The sequence below is a fragment of the Lepus europaeus genome, chromosome 12, assembly GCF_033115175.1.
Source record: "Lepus europaeus isolate LE1 chromosome 12, mLepTim1.pri, whole genome shotgun sequence".
Classification (NCBI taxonomy): domain Eukaryota; kingdom Metazoa; phylum Chordata; class Mammalia; order Lagomorpha; family Leporidae; genus Lepus; species Lepus europaeus.
In genome coordinates, this window is record NC_084838.1 from 22,586,503 (window position 1) to 22,609,893 (window position 23,391).

At 49.0% G+C, this 23,391-nt stretch overlaps 1 protein-coding gene across 1 annotated transcript; it reads left to right on the plus strand.

Annotated features, from left to right (window-relative positions):
* The first annotated feature begins 1,949 nt into the window (after positions 1-1,949).
* Positions 1,950-23,081, plus strand: LOC133771628 (prostaglandin reductase 1). Its single transcript, XM_062207754.1, has 10 exons — positions 1,950-2,030; positions 3,939-4,054; positions 7,105-7,150; positions 7,952-8,008; positions 11,386-11,553; positions 13,900-14,017; positions 15,255-15,410; positions 19,530-19,638; positions 21,028-21,146; positions 22,553-23,081. Exons 2-10 carry the CDS (start codon positions 3,949-3,951, stop codon positions 22,661-22,663), a joined length of 990 nt encoding a protein of 329 aa, XP_062063738.1. The 5' UTR covers positions 1,950-2,030; positions 3,939-3,948; the 3' UTR covers positions 22,664-23,081.
* The last annotated feature ends 310 nt before the right edge of the window (positions 23,082-23,391 follow it).

Below are 23,391 nucleotides of genomic sequence, written 5' to 3' on the forward strand. Positions count from 1 at the left end.
TGCTGTAGGCAATGTAGTGATGTACTTAATATATAAGTAGTTTTTAAAAAAACATACTCTTGGCCGGCGCCGTGGCTCAATAGGTTAATCCTCCGCCTAGCGGCGCCGGCACACCAGGTTCTAGTCCCGGTCGGGGCACCGATCCTGTCCCAGTTGCCCCTCTTCCAGGCCAGCTCTCGGCTGTGGCCAGGGAGTGCAGTGGAGGATGGCTCAAGTACTTGGGCCCTGCACCCCATGGGAGACCAGGATAAGCACCTGGCTCCTGCCATCGGATCAGCGCCGTGCCCCGGCCGCAGTGCGACGGCCATTGGAGGGTGAACCAACGGCAAAGGAAGACCTTTCTCTCTGTCTCTCTCTCTCACTGTCCACTCTGCCTGTCAAAAATTAAAAAAACAAAAAAAAACATACTCTTACATTGTAGACACTGAAGGCACACTGTTTATTTAAAAAAAGAATGATGAGTAGTTTTAAGTTATTTTTTTTTTTCTTTTCTACAGGCAGAGTGGACAGTGAGAGAGAGAGAGACAGAGAGAAAGGTCTTCCTTTTGCCGTTGGTTCACCCTCCAATGGCTGCCGCGGTTGGCGCGCTGTGGCCGGCGCACCGCGCTGATCCGATGGCAGGAGCCAAGTGCTTCTCCTGGTCTCCCCTGGGGTGCAGGGCCCAAGCACTTGGGCCATCCTCCACTGCACTCCCTGGCCACAGCAGAGAGCTGGCCTGGAAGAGGGGCAACTGGGACAGGACCGGTACCCCGACCGGGACTAGAACCCGGTGTGTCGGCGCTGCAAGGCGGAGGATTAGCCTAGTGAGCCGCGGCGCCGGCCTTAAGTTATTTTTAAAAAGTATATTAATTTTATTAATTTGAGGATCCTGTCCCGGTTGCCCCTCTTCCAGGCCAGCTCTCTGCTGTGGCCAGGGAGTGCAGTGGAGGATGGCCCAAGTCCTTGGGCCCTGCACCCCAGGGGAGACCAGGATAAGTACCTGGCTCCTGCCATCGGATCAGCGCGGTGCGCCGGCCGCAGCGGCCATTGGAGGGTGAACCAACGGCAAAAGACAGACCTTTCTCTCTGTCTCTCTCTCACTGTCCACTCTGCCTGTCAAAAAAAAAAAAATTAAAAAACAAAAAAAAAAGTATATTAATTTTATGAATTTGAGAGGCAGAGTGAGAGAGAACCAGACAGAGAAGAAGGGGAGATCTTCCATTTCACTCCTCAAATCCCTGCACTGGACACGGCAGGACGGGCTGAAGCCAGGAGCCAGAACTCAATTCAGGTCTCCCACGTGGGTGGCAGGGACCTGATTCATGAGCTTCCCCCCTCCCCTGCTGCACCCAGGGTCACATCAGCAGGAAGCTGAGGCAGGAGTGGAGCTGGGACTCTGAGAAGGGATGTGGGCACCCCACGCGCCATCTTCAGCTCTGTGCCAACACCCACCCGCACCTGCTCTTACTGCCTGGAACTGGAATTGATGACTTGCCTCCTGCTGCTAAAATGCCCGCTGCAGCCTGGTGGTCAGGGCCCATCCAGGGTGTTGTATGCACTTCAAACCCAGCTTCCAATCGCTGCATTGAACCCCACCGTGTGGATCCACCACCTTCTACCCAGACACCCGGTTAGAGAGGATGAGTTGTGCCTCCAACTCAGCCTCCTGCCTCCCACATTGTAACCATATTGACAGAGTCTCTAAAGAGGTAATTAGGATAGACGAGATCATAGGAGCCCTGATCCATGCGGTTATATTTGTCATAGGGGCTTCACAAGGTGATTAAGTTAAACCAGGGTCTTTAGGTGGGAGTCCAAATCCAATAGAACTGGCACTCTGACCCGCAGAGAGCCAAGGACAGAAGGCAACCATCACAAGTCCAGATCCCAGGCCCCAGGAGGCCACCAACCCCCGCCCTCTGGGGCTGGGCTCCAAGGAAGAGCAGGCGGAGCTCCAAGCCCCACCCCTGCCCCCTCCCGCCCTAAACGCAGGCGCTGGGGCTGTGGCGCGCTCACACCGCCTTCCCTCTGCGCTGGGACCTGCAGCCCCGGTGAGCAGACGCCCTGCCTCCTCTTCGCTCTTGTCCCGAGTCCCCGCCGCTCTTCCTCCTCCCTGCTGGGTTCCGGACCGGCCTGCGGGGAGCGTGGGCGCCCGGCCCTGGGGCTCCTGGTGCTGCCAGGCGTCTCCGCCCTGCGCTCCGAGGAAGTGGGGAGCCGGACGTCCCGGGGCCGCCTGGCCTGGCCGGGTGCTTGGAGCGGTCCAGGATTGAAGGAAGGGCGAGGCCGGCTGCCTGCTGGTGGCCCCCAGGCCGCCCGCTTGGGGACTGGCGCTGGCCGAGGACCCTGCAGGCTGCCCCGCGGCGGGTGCGCCTGCAGCTGCCTCACTCCGGGAACGGCCGGCTCCAGCTGGATCCGAGGGAGTTCGGGCCAAGGCGGATCATTTCTTGGTCTATGAGGTGCCAGGTTTCAACGCAAATCCTCGGTTTTCCGCCTGGAAGCTAAAGTTTGCTGTGAACAGCGGGCGGAGCCGCGGCGCCCCCCGGTGGTGTTCTGGGGTTCCTGACGGTCTTTCAGAACGCGGGGTCCTCTCAGGCTGAACCAGGTTGCTGGCCTCAGACACCTTTTTTTTTTTTTTTGACAGGCAGAGTGGACAGTGAGAGAGAGAGACAGAGAAAAAGGTCTTCCTGGCCGGCGCCGCAGCTCACTAGGCTAATCCTCCGCCTTGCGGCGCCGGCACACCGGGTTCTAGTCCCGGTCGGGGCACCGATCCTGTCCCGGTTGCCCTTCTTCCAGGCCAGCTCTCTGCTGTGGCCAGGGAGTGCAGTGCAAGTCCTTGGGCCCTGCACCCCATGGGAGACCAGGAGAAGCACCTGGCTCCTGCCATCGGATCGGCGCAGTGTGCCGGCCGCAGTGCGCTACCGCGGCGGCCATTGGAGGGTGAACCAATGGCAAAGGAAGACCTTTCTCTCTGTCTCTCTCTCTCACTGTCCACTCTGCCTGTCAAAAAAAAAAAGGTCTTCCCCCCAAATGGCCGCTACGGCCAGCGCACTACGCTGATCCGAAGGCAGGAGCCAGGTGCTTCTCCTGGTCTCCCATGGGGTGCAGGGCCCAAGGACTTGGGCCATCCTCCACTGCACTCCCGGGCCATAGCAGAGAGCTGGCCTGGAAGAGGGGCAACCGTGACAGAATCCAGCGCTCCAACCGGGACTAGAACCCCGTGTGCCAGCGCCGCAGGTGGAGGATTAGCCTAGTGACTTGGGCACCAGCCAACCTCAGACACTCTTTTCTTAGGATTCGTCCCTGTGAGATGAGAAACTGGGGATGTTTGCAGGCCCAGGAGCAGTTCTGGAGAGAAAAACTCGAACCCAGCGCCTGGAAGACCTGTGTCCCTTTATGTTTCTTCTTGTCCTGGAGGTTTCTTTAAGCCTCAGGTTTTTGTTTTATTTTTTAAAAGATTTATTTTACTTATTGGAAATGTAGAGGTACAGGGAATGGTAGAGAAAGATTCACTCGCCAAGTGGCTGCAGCAACAGGGCTGGGCCAGGCCGAAGCCAGGAGCCAGGGTCTTCCTCCAGGTCTCCCAGGTGGTACAGGGGCCCAATGCCATTTGCCGCTGCTTTCCCAGGCGCATTAGCAGGGAGCTGGATGGGAACAGAGCAGCCAGGACTCAAAGCAGCACCCATATGGGATGCCGGCACTGCAGGCCGGGGCTTTAATCTGCTGTGCCACAGCGCCGGCCCCTTAGCCTCAGTTTTCTCATCTGTCTGCTGGGAAGGTATGAGGCTAAATCGAATAGCAGATAGGAAGTGCTTGGCGCAGCACTAGCACCAGACAAGTACCCATGGAACGTGGCTGTTGGCGAGTGTGCCGAGGTAGTGCCAGTTGGCCTTGGCAATTGCCTGCACCCCTAAGAGTGTGGTCATCTCACGGAAGCTGACTCTGTGTTTACTGAATCCTAGGAGCCTCAGGATGGTGCGTGCTAAGAACTGGACCCTGAAGAAGCACTTCCATGGCCACCCCACGGAGAGCGACTTTGAGCTGAAGACAGTGGAGCTCCCACCCTTAAACAATGGAGGTGAGGCCCGCACCTCAGCGTCAGAAGAGACTCTGTCTGGCAACAACCCAGAGGGGTTGTTGTTGTTGTTTTTTCTAAGACCTATTTGAAATTCAGAGCTACAAAGAGAGATGGAGAGAGAGAGAGATCTTGCATTTGCTGGTTCTCTCCCCAAATGGCTGCAACAGCCAAGGCTGAGCCAGATCAAAACCAAGAGTGTTATCCAGTCTCCCATGGGGATGGCAGGGCCCCAAAGACTTGGGCCATCTTCCATTGCTCTCCCAGGCACATTAGCAGGGAGCTGGACCAGAAGTGGAGCAGCCAGGACACAAACTGTGCATTATAGGAGCTGGCTTTACCCACTGTACCACAATGCCAAACCCATACTCCAGAGTTTTGGTGACTTAAACAACAATGATTTCTTGGTTCACAGCTGTGTGGGTTGGCAGTTTGGATGGGTTACATTGGGCGGCCTTTTCTAGATCTCACCTGGGCTGCATGGTTGATTTAGGATGGCCTTGCTCAGTGTCTGGGGTGTAGCAGGGTTCTGCTGGGGTACATGCCCAGCTCTCCTGTGGTCTTTCCTGCTGGCTAGGTGAGCTCTGTGCTTGCGGTGGACTTGTGGGTCAAGAGCTGCTGGAGTTGGCAATCTCCAATATGAAAAGGCTTCTCAGCTCCTACTTGTATTGTGTTTGCTAATATCGCATTGGTCAAAGCAAGTCACATAGCCAAGCCTGAGTTCACGGGGTGGGAAAGTGAGTTGTGGGGGCCGGCCCTGTGGTGTAGTGGGTAAAGCTGCCACCTTGGTGCCGGCATCCTATTTGAGTGCTGGTTCAGGTCCTGGCTGCTCCACTTCTGATCCAGCTCTCTGCTCTGGCCTGGGAAGGCAGTAGAGGATGGCCCAAGTGCTTGGGCCCTGCACCCATGTAGAAACCAGGAGGAGGCTCCTGGTTTTGGATTGGTGCATCTCCAGCCATTGCAGCCAATTGGGGAGTGAACCAACCAACCAACAGATGGAAGATTTCTCTCTCTCTCTTTTTCTCTCTGCCTCTGCTTCTCTCTGGCTCTGCCTTTCAAATAAATAAAGAAAGAAATGTTTAAAAAAAGTTCTGGATGGGAAGAGTGACAAGAGCAGGGTTGGGAGCTGCTGTGGCCGCTCGGCAATGTCCTGCAGAGACCCTCTGGGGTCCCCTGCGTGACGTCTGGATGTCATGTTGGAGGATCCTTCCTCTTCCTTGACAACTGAAACCGATGCCTGGCACATTGCTTCTCACGGCCTTGCTCAGACCACGGGGAGGCCGGCCTCCTGTCCTGGTGAGCCGCTGATGACGGTGACGTGAGCACTGCCCAGTAGCCAGGACAGAGCTCCGCCAATAAGAGGTGTCTGTCGGGGTGCTTACAGCTAGGGAGGCTTTGGAGAAAAGTCAGTGCGATCAAGAAGCGTGGCCACGTTATAATGTCACCTACACTGTGATGGCCACACCGCAGACTCAACATTCCCACGGAGACTATGTGCAATAGGGTCACCCCAGCTAAGAGCAAAATCTTTTTTGAAATCTTCAAGATTTATTTGAATTAATTTGAAAGGCAGGTGTCCCATAAGGGTGGCATGGGTCCAAATACTTGGGCCAGCTTCTGCTGCTCTCACAGGCACATTGGCAGGAAGCTGGATTAGAACCAGAGCAGCTAAGACTCCAGCTGATATTCTGATATGGGACACTGGTGTTGCAGGCGGTAGCTTAACCCATTATATCACAATGCTGGCCCCACAAATTCAGATTCCTTTTTTTTTTTTTTTAATTTTCATTTATTTGAGTGGTAAAGTCACAGAGAGAGAGAGAGACAGAAAAGTCCTCCAAACGCTGCTTCACTCCTCAGATGGTTGCAATGACTAGAGCTAGGCTGATCCAAAGCCAGCAGCCAGGCGTTTCCTCTGGTCTCCTATGTGAGTGCAGGGGCCCACGTGCTTGGGCCATCTTCCGCTGCTCTCCAGGGCCATTAGCAGAGAGCTGGATTGGAAGAGGGGCATTGGGACAGGAACCAGTGCCCATTTTGGATGCCAGCACTGCAGGCAGAGGCTTAGCCTGCGCCACAGTGCTGGCACCCACAAATTCTTTAATACTAACTGAGACTGGTAATAATCCAATGTTATGTGAACAATGTACCATTATGGTCACATGTGTGGCCTTGAATGAGAAACCTAAACAAAGTGGAAGCAGTGATTACTGAGAATATCAAATGAAATAATCCATACGGCGCAGGCATTCGGCGTAGTGGCTAAGATGCTGTTTGGGACATTCACATCCAGTACCAGGAGAGCCTGGATTCGAGCCTTAGCCCTGTTTTCAATTCCAGCTTCCTCCTCATGCACACCCTGGAAGCAGCACATGGTGGCTCAAGTAGTTGGGTCCCTGTCACCCATGTGGGAGATCCAGATAGGGTTCTGGTCCCTAACTTCAACCTTCTGAGGGCATTTGGGAAATGAACCAGTAAGTGGAAGTTTTCTCTCTCACTCTCTTGCTCTGCCTCTTAAATAGATAAAATTTGAAATAATCCATGTAAAGCATGGAGTGATGCTGAGTAAATAGCATCATTTGGAATTATTTTTTAAAGATTTATTTATTTATTTATTTATTTATTTGAAGGGCAAAGTTACAGAGAGATAGAGACAAAGACAGAGAGAGATTTCCATCTGCTGGTTCACTCCCCAGTGGCTGCCATGGGTCCGGGCCCATGGTCTCCCATGTGGGTAGCAGGGGTCCAAGCACTCAGGCCATCCTCCCCTGCTTTTCCCAAGCCACTAGCAGGGAGCTGGACTGGAAGCAGAGCAGCCAGGACATGAAGCGGTGCCCATTTGGATGTGAGGGCCACAGGCAGCTTTACCCGCTGCACCCCAGTGCCACCCCTTGTTCATAATACCTGGACCAGGCCACGTGTGTGAGCCCTGCAGCCTGTCCCTGGCACGCACAGATCAGAGGGCAGTCTGCAGCAGAGAGGTGACCTGTGTTATGAGAAAAGCTACGGGGCCAAGGCCCTGAGTTGTTAATGCCTGTGCACTGCTTGTTTGGCAGAGGTCCTGCTGGAAGCTCTGTTCCTCTCCGTGGATCCTTACATGAGGTAGGATTTTCCTCCTACAAAGTCCTGCGGGGGACCTCGTTCTGAAGCCCTTCCCCTTTAGAAATACCCAACTGATGCAAACACTCGTTCTCCCCTGTTGCTCCTGGTGTTGTCTTGGCGATGGGCTTAGGCAAAGGTCACCCTTTCAGCCTTTGCTTTTACAACCCTCTCCTGTGGTTGTGTGGTGGCATGGCTTCCAAAACAACTGCAAGAAGCAAGGAGCCCAAGTCCATCTGTCCTTTTCACTCTGGGAAGGGATTGGGCAGAGGGAGGGGCTTTCCTTAGCTTCAGTGACCTGTCTTGGTACCTTCACCTTGTGTCCTTAGTACACAGCGAGGTGTGGGGGAGGGAGGGAGTGAAAAGCCTCCAAGGGCCACTGATGGCTCAGTGCCTTTCTGAGTCACTAGGTAAATGCTGTTCTTTCTGTTCTTTTCATAGCTGATAGATAAAGACGAGAATCGCACTGTCAGATGTAGCTGGTTTTCCTTGTGTGTGGCTGTGGTTTTGGGAAACAGGTGTGCAGTGCTGCCTGAGTTGCATGTTTAGCCATTGAAAGAAACTCACCCACAACTATACACAGGGGCAGGCGTCTCGTGTTCCAGCATAGGAAAACGCTACGCGAGTGTGTCTCTGGGTACAGAGCAGAGCTGCCTCTAACCCGTCCTAGGTTGCACCTGCTCTGCCTTTGAGCCTCTGAGTGTCAGTGCTGCACATCGCGGCCTGGCGGCTTTTCATTTGTTTTGAAACTCCAGACAGTAGCCCAGTTATTCATTAGTATTAAGAATGGAATTTGTTTTTCAGGTTGGGATCCAAAAGATTGAAGGAGGGAGACACCATGATGGGGCAGCAAGTGGCCAGGTAATTATTTCCATTTGTCCCGTGATTGGAACCCATGTCTCCTCTTCACCTCCTTCTGGCCCCGGCTCTGTCCTGGCTCCCACAGTTTCTTCAGCTTAGATGCTTCACTCACTGACCTTGGAAGCATCTTGGGAAATCCTCTCCCCTTCCTGAATAATTGGGAGTGAGGGGAGGGTGTGAATGTGTCATCATTTCAACCTCCCTGTGTCATCCTTACTGTTAATTACTAAAAAATACTGTATTCAATCAGTCCATGCTTATTGTAAAACTTCACATAACATAAACATTTTATCTTTCAAACTGAATGTTCTACCATTGTTTGAATCTTAATAGATGACTGTTTTTAATACATTATTTCAAAAAATTTTCAGCCACATACTTTATATATTTTTCAATGGGATTGTATGCCCTTCTGTAAATTGCTTTTTCTCCTTTAATATGTTATGGATATCTTTTGTTGAAAGTATATAAATATACCACCCATTTTTTTAATATTTGCAAACTATTGCATTGTATTCTACCATTTAAATAATGTACTATTGATAACAGCAGTTTCTACTTTTTTATGCTGCTAATAATTCCACAAGGAACATGTGTACATCTCTCTGTGTGTCTGTACATTTGACCCACATGGATCAGTATTGCTTTACAGAAAATTACTTACAGTATAAATTCTAGGCTAAAGGATATGCATATTTTTAATATGGAAAGAAGTGGAGAGGGCCAGCGCTATGCACAGCATTTTAAAGCCCTGACCTGCAGTGCCGGCATCCCTAATGGGCACTTGTTCATGTCCAGGCTTTTCTCCTTCTTATTGAGCTTTTTTGCTATGACCTGGGAAAGCAGTGGAAGATGGCCCAAGTCCTGTGGCCCTGCACCCGTATGGGAGACCCGGAAGAAGCTCCTGGCTCCTGGCTTCAGATCGACGCAGTTCCCACTGTTGCAGCCATTTGAGGAGCCAATGGATGAAACAGTGGATGGGAGAACTCTCCCTCTCTCTCTCTCTCTCTCTCTCTACCTCTTTCTGTAACTCTATCTTTCAAATAAATAAGTCTTTAAAAAGAAAGGAAGGACAGAAAGAAGGAAGAAAGGAAGGAAGGGAAAGGAAAGAAAGAAACAGAGAAAGAAGCTGGCGCTGTGGCTCAGTAGGCTAATCCTCCACCTTGCGGCGCCGGCACACCGGGTTCTAGTCCCGGTCGGGGCACTGATCCTGTCCCGGTTGCCCCTCTTCCAGGCCAGATCTCTGCTATGGCCCGGGAAGGCAGTGGAGGATGGCCGAAGTCCTTGGGCCCTGCACCCGCATGGGAGAACAGGAGAAGCACCTGGCTCCTGGCTTCGGATCAGCGAGATGCGCCGGCCGCAGTGGCCATTGGAGGGTGAACCAATGGCAAAAAGGAAGACCTTTCTCTCTGTCTCTCTCTCTAAAACAATCCACTCTGCCTGTCGAAAAAAAAAAAAAATAAAAAAAAAATTTTAAAAAAATAAAAAAAAAAAGAAGTGCAGCATCTGGGACTAGGAGTAGCACTCTGAACCGGGATACTAGCACTTTAGGCAAAAAAAAAAAAAAAAAAAAAAAGAAAGAAAGAAAAAGAAAAAGCATTCCCCACCCCTGGTTTAGAGGAACTCATATCTTTATCATCTTTTTCTCTAAACACTAGCCATGTCTCCCATTTCTCCATTTTGTCTGGTATCCTATGAGAAATTATCTTCATACACATTTCTTTTTCTTTTCTTTTCTTTTCTTTTTTTTTTTTTTTTGACAGGCAGAGTGGACAGAGAGAGAGAGACAGAGAGAAAGGTCTTCCTTTTGTCATTGGTTCACCCTCCAATGGCCACCGCGGCCAGCGCACCACGCTGATCCGAAACCAGGAGCCAGGTGCTTCTCCTGGTCTCCCAAGGGGTGCAGGGCCCAAGCACTTGGGCCATCCTCCACTGCACTCCCGGACCACAGCAGAGAGCTGGTCTGGAAGGGGGGCAACCGGGACAGAATCCGGCGCCCCGACCGGGACTAGAACCCGGTGTGCCAGCGCCGCAGGCGGAGGATTAGCCTGTTGAGCCGCGGCGCCGGCCCATATACATTTCTTCTTTTACATTTCTTGCTAGTAATCAAAGAAGTGAGCATGTATTTGTATGTGTTGAACTGGCAAAGGATTTTTAAAATGTAATACCTCATGACAGAGATGACATGCTGATAGGTTTATATACATTGATAGTGGAAACCTTAGCTGGCACAGCCTTCGAGACAGGACATTCGTGATAATCACAAAGAGTTACAGATGTTTCAATACACTTCACCTAGCAGTCCCATTTATGGAAACATTATGGAAGGAAGCAACAAATTCACATTTATGAGAAATAATTAAATGCCATTGATATTAGGAAAGATGCTGGCAATCACTGAATGATGAGAGAATAATTAAGTTCATTACAGTTTTTGAAGGATTCTTACTAACATGGAAAAGTTCTCCAGTATGTAGACTAGCATCCTGTTGAAAGAAAAATTACGTTATACAACATAAAATCACATCAATTGCATAAACATCTCATCTATATCATTAAGATTGCCATAATACACCAAAGTATTAGCAGTTATCTTTGTGTTATAGGGTAGGATCCGTTATTTGATTTTTATGCTTGTAGTTTTCTAGAAAAATCATGTTATATAAGTTCATGAGCTGGGAGGAAAATGGTAAAGATGGTAAAAGTGGGAGAAGATGAAAGAAAGGGAAATCAGTAACAAGAGAGAAAGGGGCAGGCAAAACCAGGAGGTGTGAGTGTTCTAGGAACTAGAGAGAGAAGATTCGAGGTGACCCCCTGCGTTAGACAGAACAGGATGGTAAAATGAGATCTTGACGAAATACCCACTGGATTTTGGGATCAGGAGGCTGCAGTGGAATAGTAGGGGCGGGTGGCAGGTCGCAGTGGGTTATCAAGTGGGAGGTTCAGGTGTCAAAGGAAGAAGAGGGAAGGAAGGGGTAGAGGAAAATGAGACTGAGATGTCAGAGTTGAGCAAGTTTATAGGCTAAGGGAACAGGCCAGCAGAGAGGAAAGTGTTGAAGATTCCGGAGAGAGCAGGGTGAAGGATGGTGGGAGCCCCCTGAGTAAGAGAAGAGGCTGGTATGTGGGGATTTGAGCCGGAGCACGGGGCCCCTTGCTTGAACAGAGGACAACTGGGTAAGACAGAGGCCTGGTCTGGGTTGGTTGGAGAGTTCTTCTCTGGCGGCCTCTATGCCACTGGTTGAGGATGAAGATGGAGAGGTGTGGTAGGGTATCAGTCGTGGGATGACCACCTCAGTGCCCTTCTGCGAACCTGGAGCCCATAGCATGCTGACTCCCTGTAAGGACGGGCTCATTGTCTTCATGGCTCTATCTTTCAGAGTTGTGGAAAGCAAAAACCCAGCATGGCCGGTCGGGACCCTTGTCCTGGCTTATGCAGGCTGGGCATCGCACTCCATTTCCGACGGACAACAACTGGAGAAGCTGCTTAAAGAGTGGCCAGACACCTTGCCACTGTCTTTGGCCCTGGGAACAGTCGGCATGCCAGGGTGAGTTGCACGGGGATATTTTATTGGTGTGAGTGCTGGATTCTCTGGCCTTCCAGAGGATTTGTTAGGAACTTAGTCAACAAGAAGAGACTTGAGTATTATAGGCATGGAGACTGATTCCAGGAGATAGGGCGAAGAAGGGAGCATCAAGGGAAGCGTCCGTAAGTGTAAGAATGGATAAAGGGAATGTGCTAGGTGTATTTAGCCTTAAAAAAAAAAAAAAAAAGAAGGAAATCTTGTCATTTGTGACAATGTGCATGGACCTGCATGACAAAATAAGCCAGCCACAGAAAGACTAACAACATACATCTCAGTTATATATATATAAGATTTTCTTTTAAGATTTATTGATTTTGTTTGAAAGGCAGAGTTACAGATTGAGAGAAAAAGGGAGAAGCAGAGACAGAGAGAGAGAGAGGTCTTAAGTCTGCTGGTCCTCTCCCCAGATGGCCACCATGGCAGGTCTGTGCCAATCCAAAGCCAGGACCCAAGAGCTTCCTCCAGATCTCCTGCGCAGGTGCAGGGCCCCAAGGAGTTGGACCATCTTCTACTGCTTTCCCAGGCCATAGCAGAGAGCTGGATCGGAAGTGGAGCTGCCGGGTCTGGAACCCGCGCCCATTCAGGATGCCAGCACTGCAGGTGGTAGCATTATCCACTATGCCACAGCACCAGCCCCAAGATCATTTTTTAATGTATTAATTTATTTGAGAGGCAGAGTTACAGACAGAAAGACAGAGAGACATTAAAGCACCTGGGTTTGAGTCCCAGCTCCCACTGCTGCTTCCAGCTTCCTGTCAGTGCAGACCCTAGGAGGCAGCGCTGATCGCTCAAGTAGTTGGGTTCCTGCCGCTCACGTGCAGACCTGCAGGAGTTCCCAGTTCCCAGCTTCAGCCTGGCCCAGTCCCAGCCCTTGCTGTCCTTTGGGAAGTTGATCAGCAGATGGAAGTTCTGTTGACCTCACTCCCATCACCTCTCAGCTACTTAAATAAAAAAAGGCAAACTCACGGAGGCGAGTAGAATGATGGTTATCAGATAAGAGGGATATGTTCAAGAGCTTGTGCACAATAGTGATTATCATTAATAACAATAATCTATGGTATACTTGAAAATTCCTTTATGAAATTCGTTCCTTTAGATAAATAAAAAGTTTGCTGAGAGTAGATTTTAAGTGTTCTAACAACAAACTGATAACTATGTGAGATAATGCATATGTTAATGAGCTCAATTTAGGCTTTCCCTAATGTTACACATGCTTCAAAACATGTTAATACATAATAAATGTATTTTTTACATTCTGGTCTCCCAGCTGTGGATGCAAAGCTACCAGGTCATTGTCACCATAGAGGGGACTATAACTTCTTGGTCTTTACTTTTTAAAGAGTTAATTAATGAATTAGAGAGACAAATGGAGAGAGCTCTCATCCACTGGTTTCCTCCTCAAATGCTGGGACCTGCGAACTCAGTAGAGGTCTCTCCCATGTGGGTGGCAGGGACCCAGCTACTCAAACAATCACTTGCGGCTTCCTGGGGCATACATGAGCAGGAAGCTGGAATTGGGGCACAGCTGAGACTTTAACCCAGCGCTCCAGTGTGGGGTGCAGGCGAGCCAGCCAGTGTGTTAACCACTATAAAAACACCCACCCTAACAACTTCTTGATAGTGGTTTGTGTGGGCCTTATGCTGGTCTCCTGCTCCAAGTGTTAACTTTGCCCATTGAATCTTCAGCCATGGCCCTTTACAGACTGGTGTTCCAGTGAGGGGGTGGTGTCTTCCCGCAGCTCTACTGTTGGTGGCTGCCTGGTTGTAGCCAGTAGCTCATTCCTCGCATGCTAACTTCAGCATCCCACTTGGGTTGATACGGGGAAATCCCAGAAGTTCTTCCTTGCCAGTTGGGAGCCATGAAAACTTAAAGTGCTCCCTCTAGCTTCTGCTGCCCAGACATAGCATAGCGCTGGGTGTGCTCTGTGGCTTTGGCGTCATGATAGGAAGAAGGCTTGTCCTGTGAGGCTCACCGCAAGGACTACAATGGGAATGAGCCACAGTCTCTCCATTCTTGGATCCCCAGAGTTTAAGGGGGATCTTTCTTCTTTCACCCCTGAAACTTGGCCTGGGTATAGAAGAGAAGCAGCTATTTTCCAACCCACTCTCCATTCCCTCCCTGGTTCCCATCACCTTTGTTTCCATCTGGGAGGAGAAAAGGAAGAGGTGTCCTGAAAACTGAAAATGTTCTTTGTCTGCACTTTTTGTCTTTTACCAGCCCATAGCCCTGGGACTTCAAGCTATATATATAAATGAGGGTAGGGGAAGAAATAAACCCATTAACAGTCCTTACGGTTCTGTACTCAGCCTGACCGCCTACTTTGGTCTCCTCGACGTCTGCGGAGCAAAGAGTGGAGACACAGTGCTGGTGAATGCAGCCGCCGGAGCCGTGGGCGCAGTCGTGGGGCAGATCGCCAAGATCAAGGTCAGTGTCTTCCTCCAGGAACAAGCATTCGCTCGGGTCCCAGGGCGTGCACCCGGAATGCGAAGGGGACACAGCAGGCCTTCCTTGCACCCAGTTTACCATCTCACAGATCTTGTTAGGAGCTGAAGGTGGAGTGGTGTGGGGCTGGGAGGAACAAGGTAGCCATGAATAGTACCCCGTCCATGACAACCTGCAGGTGCTGTGTCAGGAATGGCCTGGCTCTGGAGGAGTGAGTTTGTAAGCATTCGCTGTTTTTGTGTTGTTTGCTGAACGGTCTCTTGCTACATCACAGTCTCCTTTTCCGTGACAGCCCCCAGCATGAGAGAGAGAGACTCAAGATGAGCCAACCCAGAGTTACTGTCCGCATGGCCCCATTGCAAAGGCCATCGCAGTGGAAAGAGGGACAGTTGCCTGGAGCGTCGGGGCCATGGTTTGGGGATACTTAAGGCACAGAAATGTTGGTGCTGATTTGGACAGGCATTTGCTGAAAGAATCCAGTCTGATGGGGGTGTGCAGGGTAGCAGGCAGCTTAGACGCCAGCAGGATTTGCCCTGTGCAAGGAAGGTTCTAAGGTGATCTTCCCTGCCTGATCCCCTGCCACAGGATTCAGGACCTATTCCTTGGGGACAAGTTAGGGGAAGGCAGGTTAGTACCAGGCTACAGCCAACAGCTGACAGTTCATGCTGGTCTCCAGTCCAAATGCTGAGGCTACCACAGAGGTGAACAGAAATGATGTCTTTAAGTAAGTAAAGAAGTAAGAGTAGGGATCATATTTTACAAATGCCATGTCAGCAGTTGGCACATTAACTTTGCAGTTCCTGAATTACATGCGTTTGCCAACGTGGAACAATTGTTAGATATTAGCTTTATTTACGTCGCCTCTAAATGTATACTTTGGGAATTGGTCGTTTACATTTTACGTAGAATGCAGTACCCCCCTCTTAAAGGAATAGCGTACTCATTCCTAGGTGGTAACATCGCTCAGGCCTCTGGAGAAGTTTGTGGTGACACATACTAGAGCTTCTTACAGTCATTCAAGTAAGAGATTTTTAGGAAACTTTTCACAATTAATTTTAAATTTCAGGATGATCATTTTTAAAAGGTTTATTTATTTGAAAGATAGAGTTACAGAGAGGCAGCAGGAGAGAGAGAGAGAGAGAGAGAGAGAGAGAGAGGTCTTCTACCTGCTCATTCACTCCCCAAGCGGCTCATTCGCGGTCCCGGGTTTCGCCCTCAGGGCTGCAAAGTCGTGGGAGCAGCAGGGTCTGATGAAAAGGTCGACTACCTGAAGAAGATTGGGTTTGATTTTGCCTTTAACTACAAGACAGTGAAGTCCCTGGAAGAAACTTTGAAAAAAGCCGCTCCTGATGGGTACGATTGCTATTTTGATAATGTAAGTACATCTGGACTCAATGTGATGTATTAATAAGTTACTATAAAAAGACGGATTTCTAGAACATGTGAGAAACCACACGTCTTTGTTAAAAAGCAGCTTTCTTAAGATGGAATACACGCACCATAAACTTTGCTCCTTTAAAGGGTAGAATTCAGTGGTTTTTTGTGTATTCACAAAGTTGTATGACCACCACCACAGTTTTGGAATATTTTCATCATGTTAAAAGGAAATACCGTACTCATTAGCAGCTACTTCTACTCCCACCCGTGCCAAAGTGGTGTTTATGGCAGCTGCTTTGACCTAAAACGTTTTTAAGGTCAGCCATGTTATAGGACTTACCAGTAGAACATTCCTGAACATTCCATCCTATGGACACCCGCATCTGGTTCACCTCCTCCTCAGCGGAAGGGCAGCTGAGGTGCTCACCCTTTCTGGCGGTAGTGGGTCCTGTTGCTAAGACGTTCATGTACAGGTTTCCTTGTGGATGAGCTTTCATTTCTTTTGAGTATCTCAGGATAATTCAAAAAGTTCATGGTTTAGGGAACTGAAAGATTTTTTTTTAAAGATTTCCTTTTCATTTATTTGAAATAGTTACAGAGAGTGGTAGAGACAGAGAGAGGTCTTCCATCCTCTGGTTTACTCCCCAGATGACCACAACAGCCACAGCTGTGCCAATCTGAAGCCAGGAGCTTCTTCCGGGTCTCCCACACGGGTGCAGGGTCCTTGGGCCATCCTCCACTGCTATCCCAGGCGATAGCAGAGAACCGGATCAGAAGAGGAGCAGCCGGGACTAGAACCGGAACCCATATGGGATGCCGGCGCCTCAGGCCAGGACATCTACCTGCTGCGCACAGCACTGGCCCCTAAAATACATTTTTATGATGCACACTATTTCTAAATCTATCCATGATTTTTTCATAGTAGACATTTTCTGTGAATTTTTTGCATACCCTTTGTCTACACAAATTATAAATTTTTTTGCACCAAAATACATTTACCTTTTAATTCCATGTTTTCATGAACCCTTTGAAGTACCCCATACACCTATGAATAGAATTGAAGGCCTGTGGCGATCTCATATTTAATGCTTTGAGGAACTACTGAACTGGCTGTCCAAGAGGCTATCCCATCTGACATTTGTACCCGCAGTCTATGAGGTCCAGTTTCTCCACCCCCGCACCAACGTTTGTCATTATCTTTCTTCTTGGGCATAGCCATCCCAGCATGTTAGAAATGATATTTCGGCCGGCGCCGTGGCTTAACAGGCTAATCCTCTGCCTTGCGGCGCCGGCACACCGGGTTCTAGTCCCGGTTGGGGTGCCAGATTCTATCCCGGTTGCCCCTCTTCCAGGCCAGCTCTCTGCTATGGCCCGGGAAGGCAGTGGAGGATGGCCGAAGTCCTTGGGCCCTGCACCCGCATGGGAGACCAGGAGAAGAACCTGGCTCCTGGCTTCAGATCAGCGAGATGCGCCGGCCACAGTGGCCATTGGAGGGTGAACCAACAGCAAAGGAAGACCTTTCTCTCTGTCTCTCTCTCTCACTATCCACTCTGCCTGTCAAATAATAATAATAATAATAATAATAATAATAATAATTAAAAAAAAGAAATGATATTTCACTGTGGTTTTGTTTGCATTGCCCTATGGCTGCTGATATTGGCAATCTTTCCACCTGCGTACTGGTCATTTGTATACCCTCTTTGGAGAAATGTCTGTTCAAACCCTGTGCCCATTTTTTAATTAGGTAATTTGTGGGGCTGTAGGCTCTATCTGTATTCTGGATACAAGTCCCTTGTTAGAGACAATGGATTTTCATTGTTCACAGTAGCTGTGTTCTGTAGTCACCATAACATGGAGCCATTGTTCCTAGGGGAAATCTATACATTTACATGCACTTCTCACATGGAGTATTTTTTTTAAAGATTTTACTTATTTATATGAGAGGTGGAGTTATAGACAGTGAGAGGGAGAGACAGAGAGAGAGGTCTTCTGTCTGCTGGTTCACTCCCCAGTTGGCTGCAACAGCCGGAGCTGCGCCGACCTGAAGCCAGGAGCCAGGAGGCTCTTCCTGGTCTCCCAACGTGGGTGCAGAGGCCCAAGCCTTAAGCCATCTTCTGCTGCTTTCCCAGGATACAGCAGAGTGCTGGATCTGAGCAGGAGTAGTAGGGGCTAGAACTGTTGCTCATATGGGATTCCGGTGCCACAGGCAGAGGATTAACCTACCGCGCCACAGCACCGGCCCCTCTCACATAGATTATTAAAATCATGTCATCCTAAACAATTCACCCGGGTAGCTCCTATTTTCTTTATTTTAAAAAAGGGAAAATGGAGCTCAGGAGGAAGTCACGTGCCCGTGGCCGCCCCAGGAATGGGATTCATCCACCATCAACTCTCCCCTGAGCCTGAGCTTCTTAAACTACATTGTACTGCCCACGAGGGTCTCCATTCCCGGGCATCTCGGTAGAGCTGAAACTAAGGCAGCACAATGGCCTCGTTCGCCTCAGCTGGGAACATCTGTGGGACTTCTGATGCTCTGTGTGTGCCTACCAATGATGGGAGGGGGGTTTAGGATTACAAATAAAATTTTAGCAAGTAGTCCATATGGAATCCAGTAACAAGACTCCATTGTGAGGGGTTTGTGAATATTTTCTCCTATTCTGTGAGCTGTCTTTCACTTTCATAGTGTCTTTTTTTTAAAGATTTATTTGAAAGAGTTAAAGAAGAAGAGATAGAAAGAGAATGAGAGACCTTCCATCCACTGGTTCACTGCCCAGATGGCTGCACACAGCTGGGGCTGAGCCATGCTGGAGCCAGGAGTCAGGAACTCCAACTGGGTCTCCCATGTGGGTGGCAGGGCTCCCACATTTGGGCCATCCTCTGCTGCTTTTTCTAGGCCACTAGCAGGAAGCTCCACTGGAAATGGAGCAGCCAGGATGTAAAACAGCACCCATATGGGATGCCAGCATCCTATACATCAGCTTTACCCTCTATACTATAGCACTGGCCCCATATAGTGTCTTTTGAAAGCATGGAGTGTAAGTTTTATGAATTCCAATGTGTCTATTTTTTTATTTTGTTTTTTAAGCTTCTGGTGTCCTAAGGAGGCCTTGAAGATTTGCTCCTGTGTTTTCTTCTAAGAGTTATGTAATTCTAGCTCTTAGACTCAGGTCACAGTGCATTTCCATTTATTTTTGTGTGTGGTATGAGGAAGAGGTCCAGTTCCATTGTTTTCCATGTGGATATCCAGTATTCTTCCCTGTTTGTTGAAAGAAACTTTTCCCCTATTGAATTGTTTCAGCGTTATGTACAAAATCGATTGATCATATATGGTAGAGTTCACTTTTAGACTCTGAGTTCAGTTCCATTGCTCTATGTTTCTATTTTCACAGTCTTGATTAATTTAGTTTTATATTGAGATCAACAAGTGTGAGTCCTCTAAGTTTGTTTTTCATGACTATATTGCCATACTTTTATTTAATTTTTAAAAATATTTATTTATTTTACTTGAAAGTCACAGTTACACAGAGAGAGGAGAGGCAGTGAGAGAGAGAGAGAGAGAGAGAGAGAGAGAGGTCTTCCATCTGCTGGTTCACTCCCCAGATGGCTGCAACGACTGGGGCTGCGCCAATCTGAAGCCAGGAGCCAGGAGTTTCTTCGGGGTCTCTCATGTGGGTACAGGGGACCAAGGACTTGAGCCATCTTCTACTGCTTTCCCAGGACATAGCAGAGAGCTGGATGAGAAGTGGAGTAGCTGAGACTTAAACTGGCACCCATACGGCATGTGAGCTCCACAGGCATAGGCTTAGCCTACTGCACCATAGCGCCACCAACTCCCCCAGTAGGCTAGAGCATGGGCAAGGAAATCACTAGAATGATCAGATAATCTCAAAGTATAATAAAGTAAAATTTATAAATTCTATAAGATATGTTCCTAGAGTCAAATGGAAATGTCCATTTTTAACGTCATTTTCTGACTCTAATTTTCATACTGTTGTATTAATTCACTGAACTTTGCTATTGCTAAAACCAGTATTGAGAAATGATTGACGTACTCATTCTCCCGAATCTCCTAGTGTTTGGATTACCTAAGGGTTGCTTTGTTTTCCTGTCTATTTAGGTAGGTGGAGAGTTCTCCAATACTGTTATCCGCCAGATGAAGAAATTTGGGAGAGTTGCAATATGTGGGGCCATTTCTATGTACAACAGCACCGGCCAGCTTCCACCAGGTAATGAATTTGTGCACATGACCATGGGTGTGGGAACGCTGGACAAGGAGAAAATTCATAGATGTGGGATAGGCCAGTGACTGTCAGAGTGTAACAGTTTCCTGCCATTCTTGGTGAACTAGTATTTATGACAATAAAAATATATAATCTCATGCTAAATCATTATACATTAGAATTTGATATACAAAAATCACAAGATCCAAAATTTGATAGAAAGAGTGATCCGCAGTTTTAGTTTTTTATCTGTCATTTTTTGCAGTTTGTAAAGACAGCCAGGATTTGATGTGTGAGCAGAACACTTCAGTTGGTGAAACACTAGGGTTCTGCAGGATCAGAGACCCGGCTGCAGGTGCAGGGGGGTGGAGGGTGACCTGACACAGGTGAGGGCAGTGCAGGCTGCGTGTGCGTCAGTCTTGCTGCTTCCTGCACAGCAAGGCCTCCAGACCCTGCCAGGCTGATGCTTCCACTACGAGGGGAAGGAGCGTGCATTCCCCTCCATGGCGTCGCTGTGCTGTCTTGTTTCTCTCGTGTCCTGCTGTGCTTTCCAGCCCTCGTTTTCCCACTCTGCAGTTCTGAAGTTTGCCCTCTCCCCCTCCGCACTGACCCGGATCCAAACTCAGTTAACCAAGCACGGTATTCATTAACTCCCAGTCCTAGGGACGGTCCGATATTTTGGACACAGTGACTGGATCAAGTCTTTTCAGCCATCAGGCTTTGGAAGTTCAGCTGCTCAGATGGGCCTTTGAGAGTTTAGCTGGCCTTGTCCATCCCATTGGCATCAGACTGCAGCCTGCCCTGCCTCTGACCCCCAGGAATTCTAACACATTTCACTCTTAGGAGAGCGCAGAGACCAGAAGTTACTTCTGCCAGCTTTAATGCCAGGTTAACTTTGTCGCTCTCAATAAAGAAGTCAACATTCCCGGCAGGTTGGACAACCCCATACACAGTGTCTCTTCCAACAGAGGGAAATGGGAGTCCACTCCTTCACTCAGAAGAAATCTGGATGATGTGGGTCTTCTGTGTAGCATTCTCTCTGCATGAGCCGGCTAACACTTGGCTATGTCACTTTCTTTCCTCGCTCACCCAGCATCCGTCTCTCTGGCTCAAGGCACAGCTCCATTTCTCTGATGCCCACCCCTTGAAAAGTCCTTTGTTCCAAGTGAGGTGATCTAGTCACAGGTTCTGGGGTTTAGGATGTGGACATCTTTGGGGGCCCTTGTGTTGCCTACCACGGAGTATACTGCTTAGGGGTGGCCCATGGGTCAGCAAGGAGTGGAGGCAATTGGAGGTGAGGCTCTCAGAGAACACGGGCAGAGACTTGTACTGTTCAGGTTTGCACCACAGTTGCCCTCCTGGACCCTTCACCCACGTGTGCCATCCTCTCTCCAGGCCCATCCCCGGAGAGCATGATCTACCAGGAGATCCGCATGGAAGGGTTCCTCTTCCACCGTTGGAAGGGAGAAGCCCAACAGAAGGCGCTGAAGGAGCTGCTGACGTGGGTTCTAGAGGTGAGGGGCTCTGGAGCCATCCCTCCGCCTGACACTAGACCCGCGTCCCCTGTGCTCCTCGAGACGTCACCCCACCAGCTCTTCCTCTCTGCCGCATCATCAGATTCTCCGTGTCTTTGGCCCACCGCTTCTTCTTCTTTTTAAATACAATTCTTGGGCTGGCACTGTGGTGCAGTGGGTCAAAGCCCTGGCCTGCTGTGCCGGCATCCCATATGGGCACCGGTTGTAGTCCCTGCTGCTCCTCTTCCAATCCAGCTCTCTGCCATGGCCTGGGAAAGCAGTGGAAGGTGGCCCAAGTCCTTGGGCCCCTGCACCCGCATGGGAGACCCGGAGGATGCTCCTGGCTCCTTGCTTTGGATGGGTCCAGCTCCAGCTATTGTGGCCAATTAGGCAGTGAACCATTATATGGAAGACCTCTGTCTCTCTCTTTCTCTCTCTCTCTCTCTCCCTCTCCTTCTCTCTCTTTGTAACTCTGACTTTCAAATAAATAAATCTGTAAAAAAAAAAATGAAAAATAAATAGATAAATAAATACAATTCTTACCTTTCCCATTTTACAAAAGAAAACAAAACAACTCTCCCTAGACTCTTTTCCATTGCAAATCCATATCACTGCTCTCCATCTATAACTAAATACATTGAACTGCTATCTACTGTTGCCTACTTGAAATTTCTTTCTTTTTATATGTTTATTTATGTCCATGGACTTGAAAGGCAGAGTGTCAAAGAGCAAGCTCGTGTATCCACTGATTCACCCCCCAGATGGCCACAACACACAGGTCCATGCCAGGCAGAAGCCAGGCGCCCGGAACTCCACCTGGGTCTCGCACATGGGTGCCAGAGACCCAAGTACTTGGTAATCATCTGCTGCCTTCCCAGGTGCATTGTGGGAAGAGAAATGACAAATGTTCCACACTAACATGAACGCTTCTTGCTCACACTCATAAGTAAACGTTAAACGCGTATTGAAAGCTTGGAGGAGAGACCAATGCCGAGACTGCCCTGGATTTACATTTCCTGAAGAGGCCAAACAGAGGTGATGATTCTGCATTGTCGCGCTATGGGAAGAGGTGGCAATGACAGCACCCAGCCAGGTCTCCCTGCTTCCACTTCCACTGCAGGACTGACGGAGAACCTGCTTACGTGTTGTCTCTGACACTTCTCCTGTTGCTAATCTTGATCTGAAAACTCTTCTTAAATGTTCCTTGTCGTGCTAGACACTGTGCCTGTGGGGTCTCACCCCTAGACCGACCTCAAGTTCACTCTGTGTGCCTCTTGTCTGTTCCCGAAGAACAAGGTCTCCATCTCGTATTTTCCAAGCTCCTGTGATGTGTCCATTGCTAGGATGAGAGAAGGGTGGTATTTGGAAGTGAAATTCGCCTATTACATTTTGCTGTTTTCCTACAGGGGAAAATCCAGTATCGTGAATTCGTCATTGAAGGATTTGAAAACATGCCTGCTACGTTTATGAGAATGCTGAAAGGAGAGAATGTGGGGAAAGCCATAGTGAAAGTCTAAAAAGCGACACATGCAAGCATGAGATCATCCTGCTGACTTGATTTTTCGCATCACTTAGTAAAAATAGACCCTGCCTTGATCATGTAAGAAACAGCACCTGCAACGAGTTTGACGTCATAAAATCCATTGACATGCATGGAGGAGAGGGGGGTTGGTCTACAAGTTGAGATGCCTGGGCTTATTCTCCTGACTCCATCTTCCTGATAATGTGCATTGGGGAGGCAGCAGGTGATGGCTCAAATAATTGAGTTCCAGCCACCCACATGGGAGGCCTGGATTGTATTTGCCCTTGCCTCCTGGCTTTGGCCAGGCCCAGCCCAAGCTGGGCCACTGCATGCATTTGGAAAGTGAACCAGCAGATGGGAATTCTCTCTCTCCTCTTTCTCTGCCTCTCAAATAAATTTTCAATAAGCAAATACATGGATGTGATTATTGACAGAGATGTAAATTTCATAGGGAACAATTAAAAGTCATCTTCTCACTGCCAACTTCAGCTCCTCTGGGCTATGGTGGAAGATAATGGCTTTGGAGTTCAAGAGTTGACAACCTCTATGACCTTGAACTTCTGATTTTGCTTCTATGAAGTGAGCATAAGAGTTGGCTACTTCCCTGCAGAAATCAGGAAACTTGAAGTCACAAGATGACTACCCCTACTGCTTATGTCAGAAGACATAACCACCACTGGTGTGCAGGGATCTTGGGACCAACCCACGCTGATTCTCCTGTGA

What these genes read in the sequence shown, in the direction of transcription:
- LOC133771628 (XM_062207754.1), top strand. Translation starts at nt 3,949, where the DNA reads ATGGTGCGTGCTAAGAACTGGACCCTGAAGAAGCACTTCCATGGCCAC. An exon ending in TCCGTGGATCCTTACATGAG is followed by an intron (nt 7,151 to 7,951) that starts GTAGGATTTTCC and finishes TTTGTTTTTCAG; the next exon opens with GTTGGGATCCAAAAGATTGA. An exon ending in GGCAGATCGCCAAGATCAAG is followed by an intron (nt 14,018 to 15,254) that starts GTCAGTGTCTTC and finishes TTTCGCCCTCAG; the next exon opens with GGCTGCAAAGTCGTGGGAGC.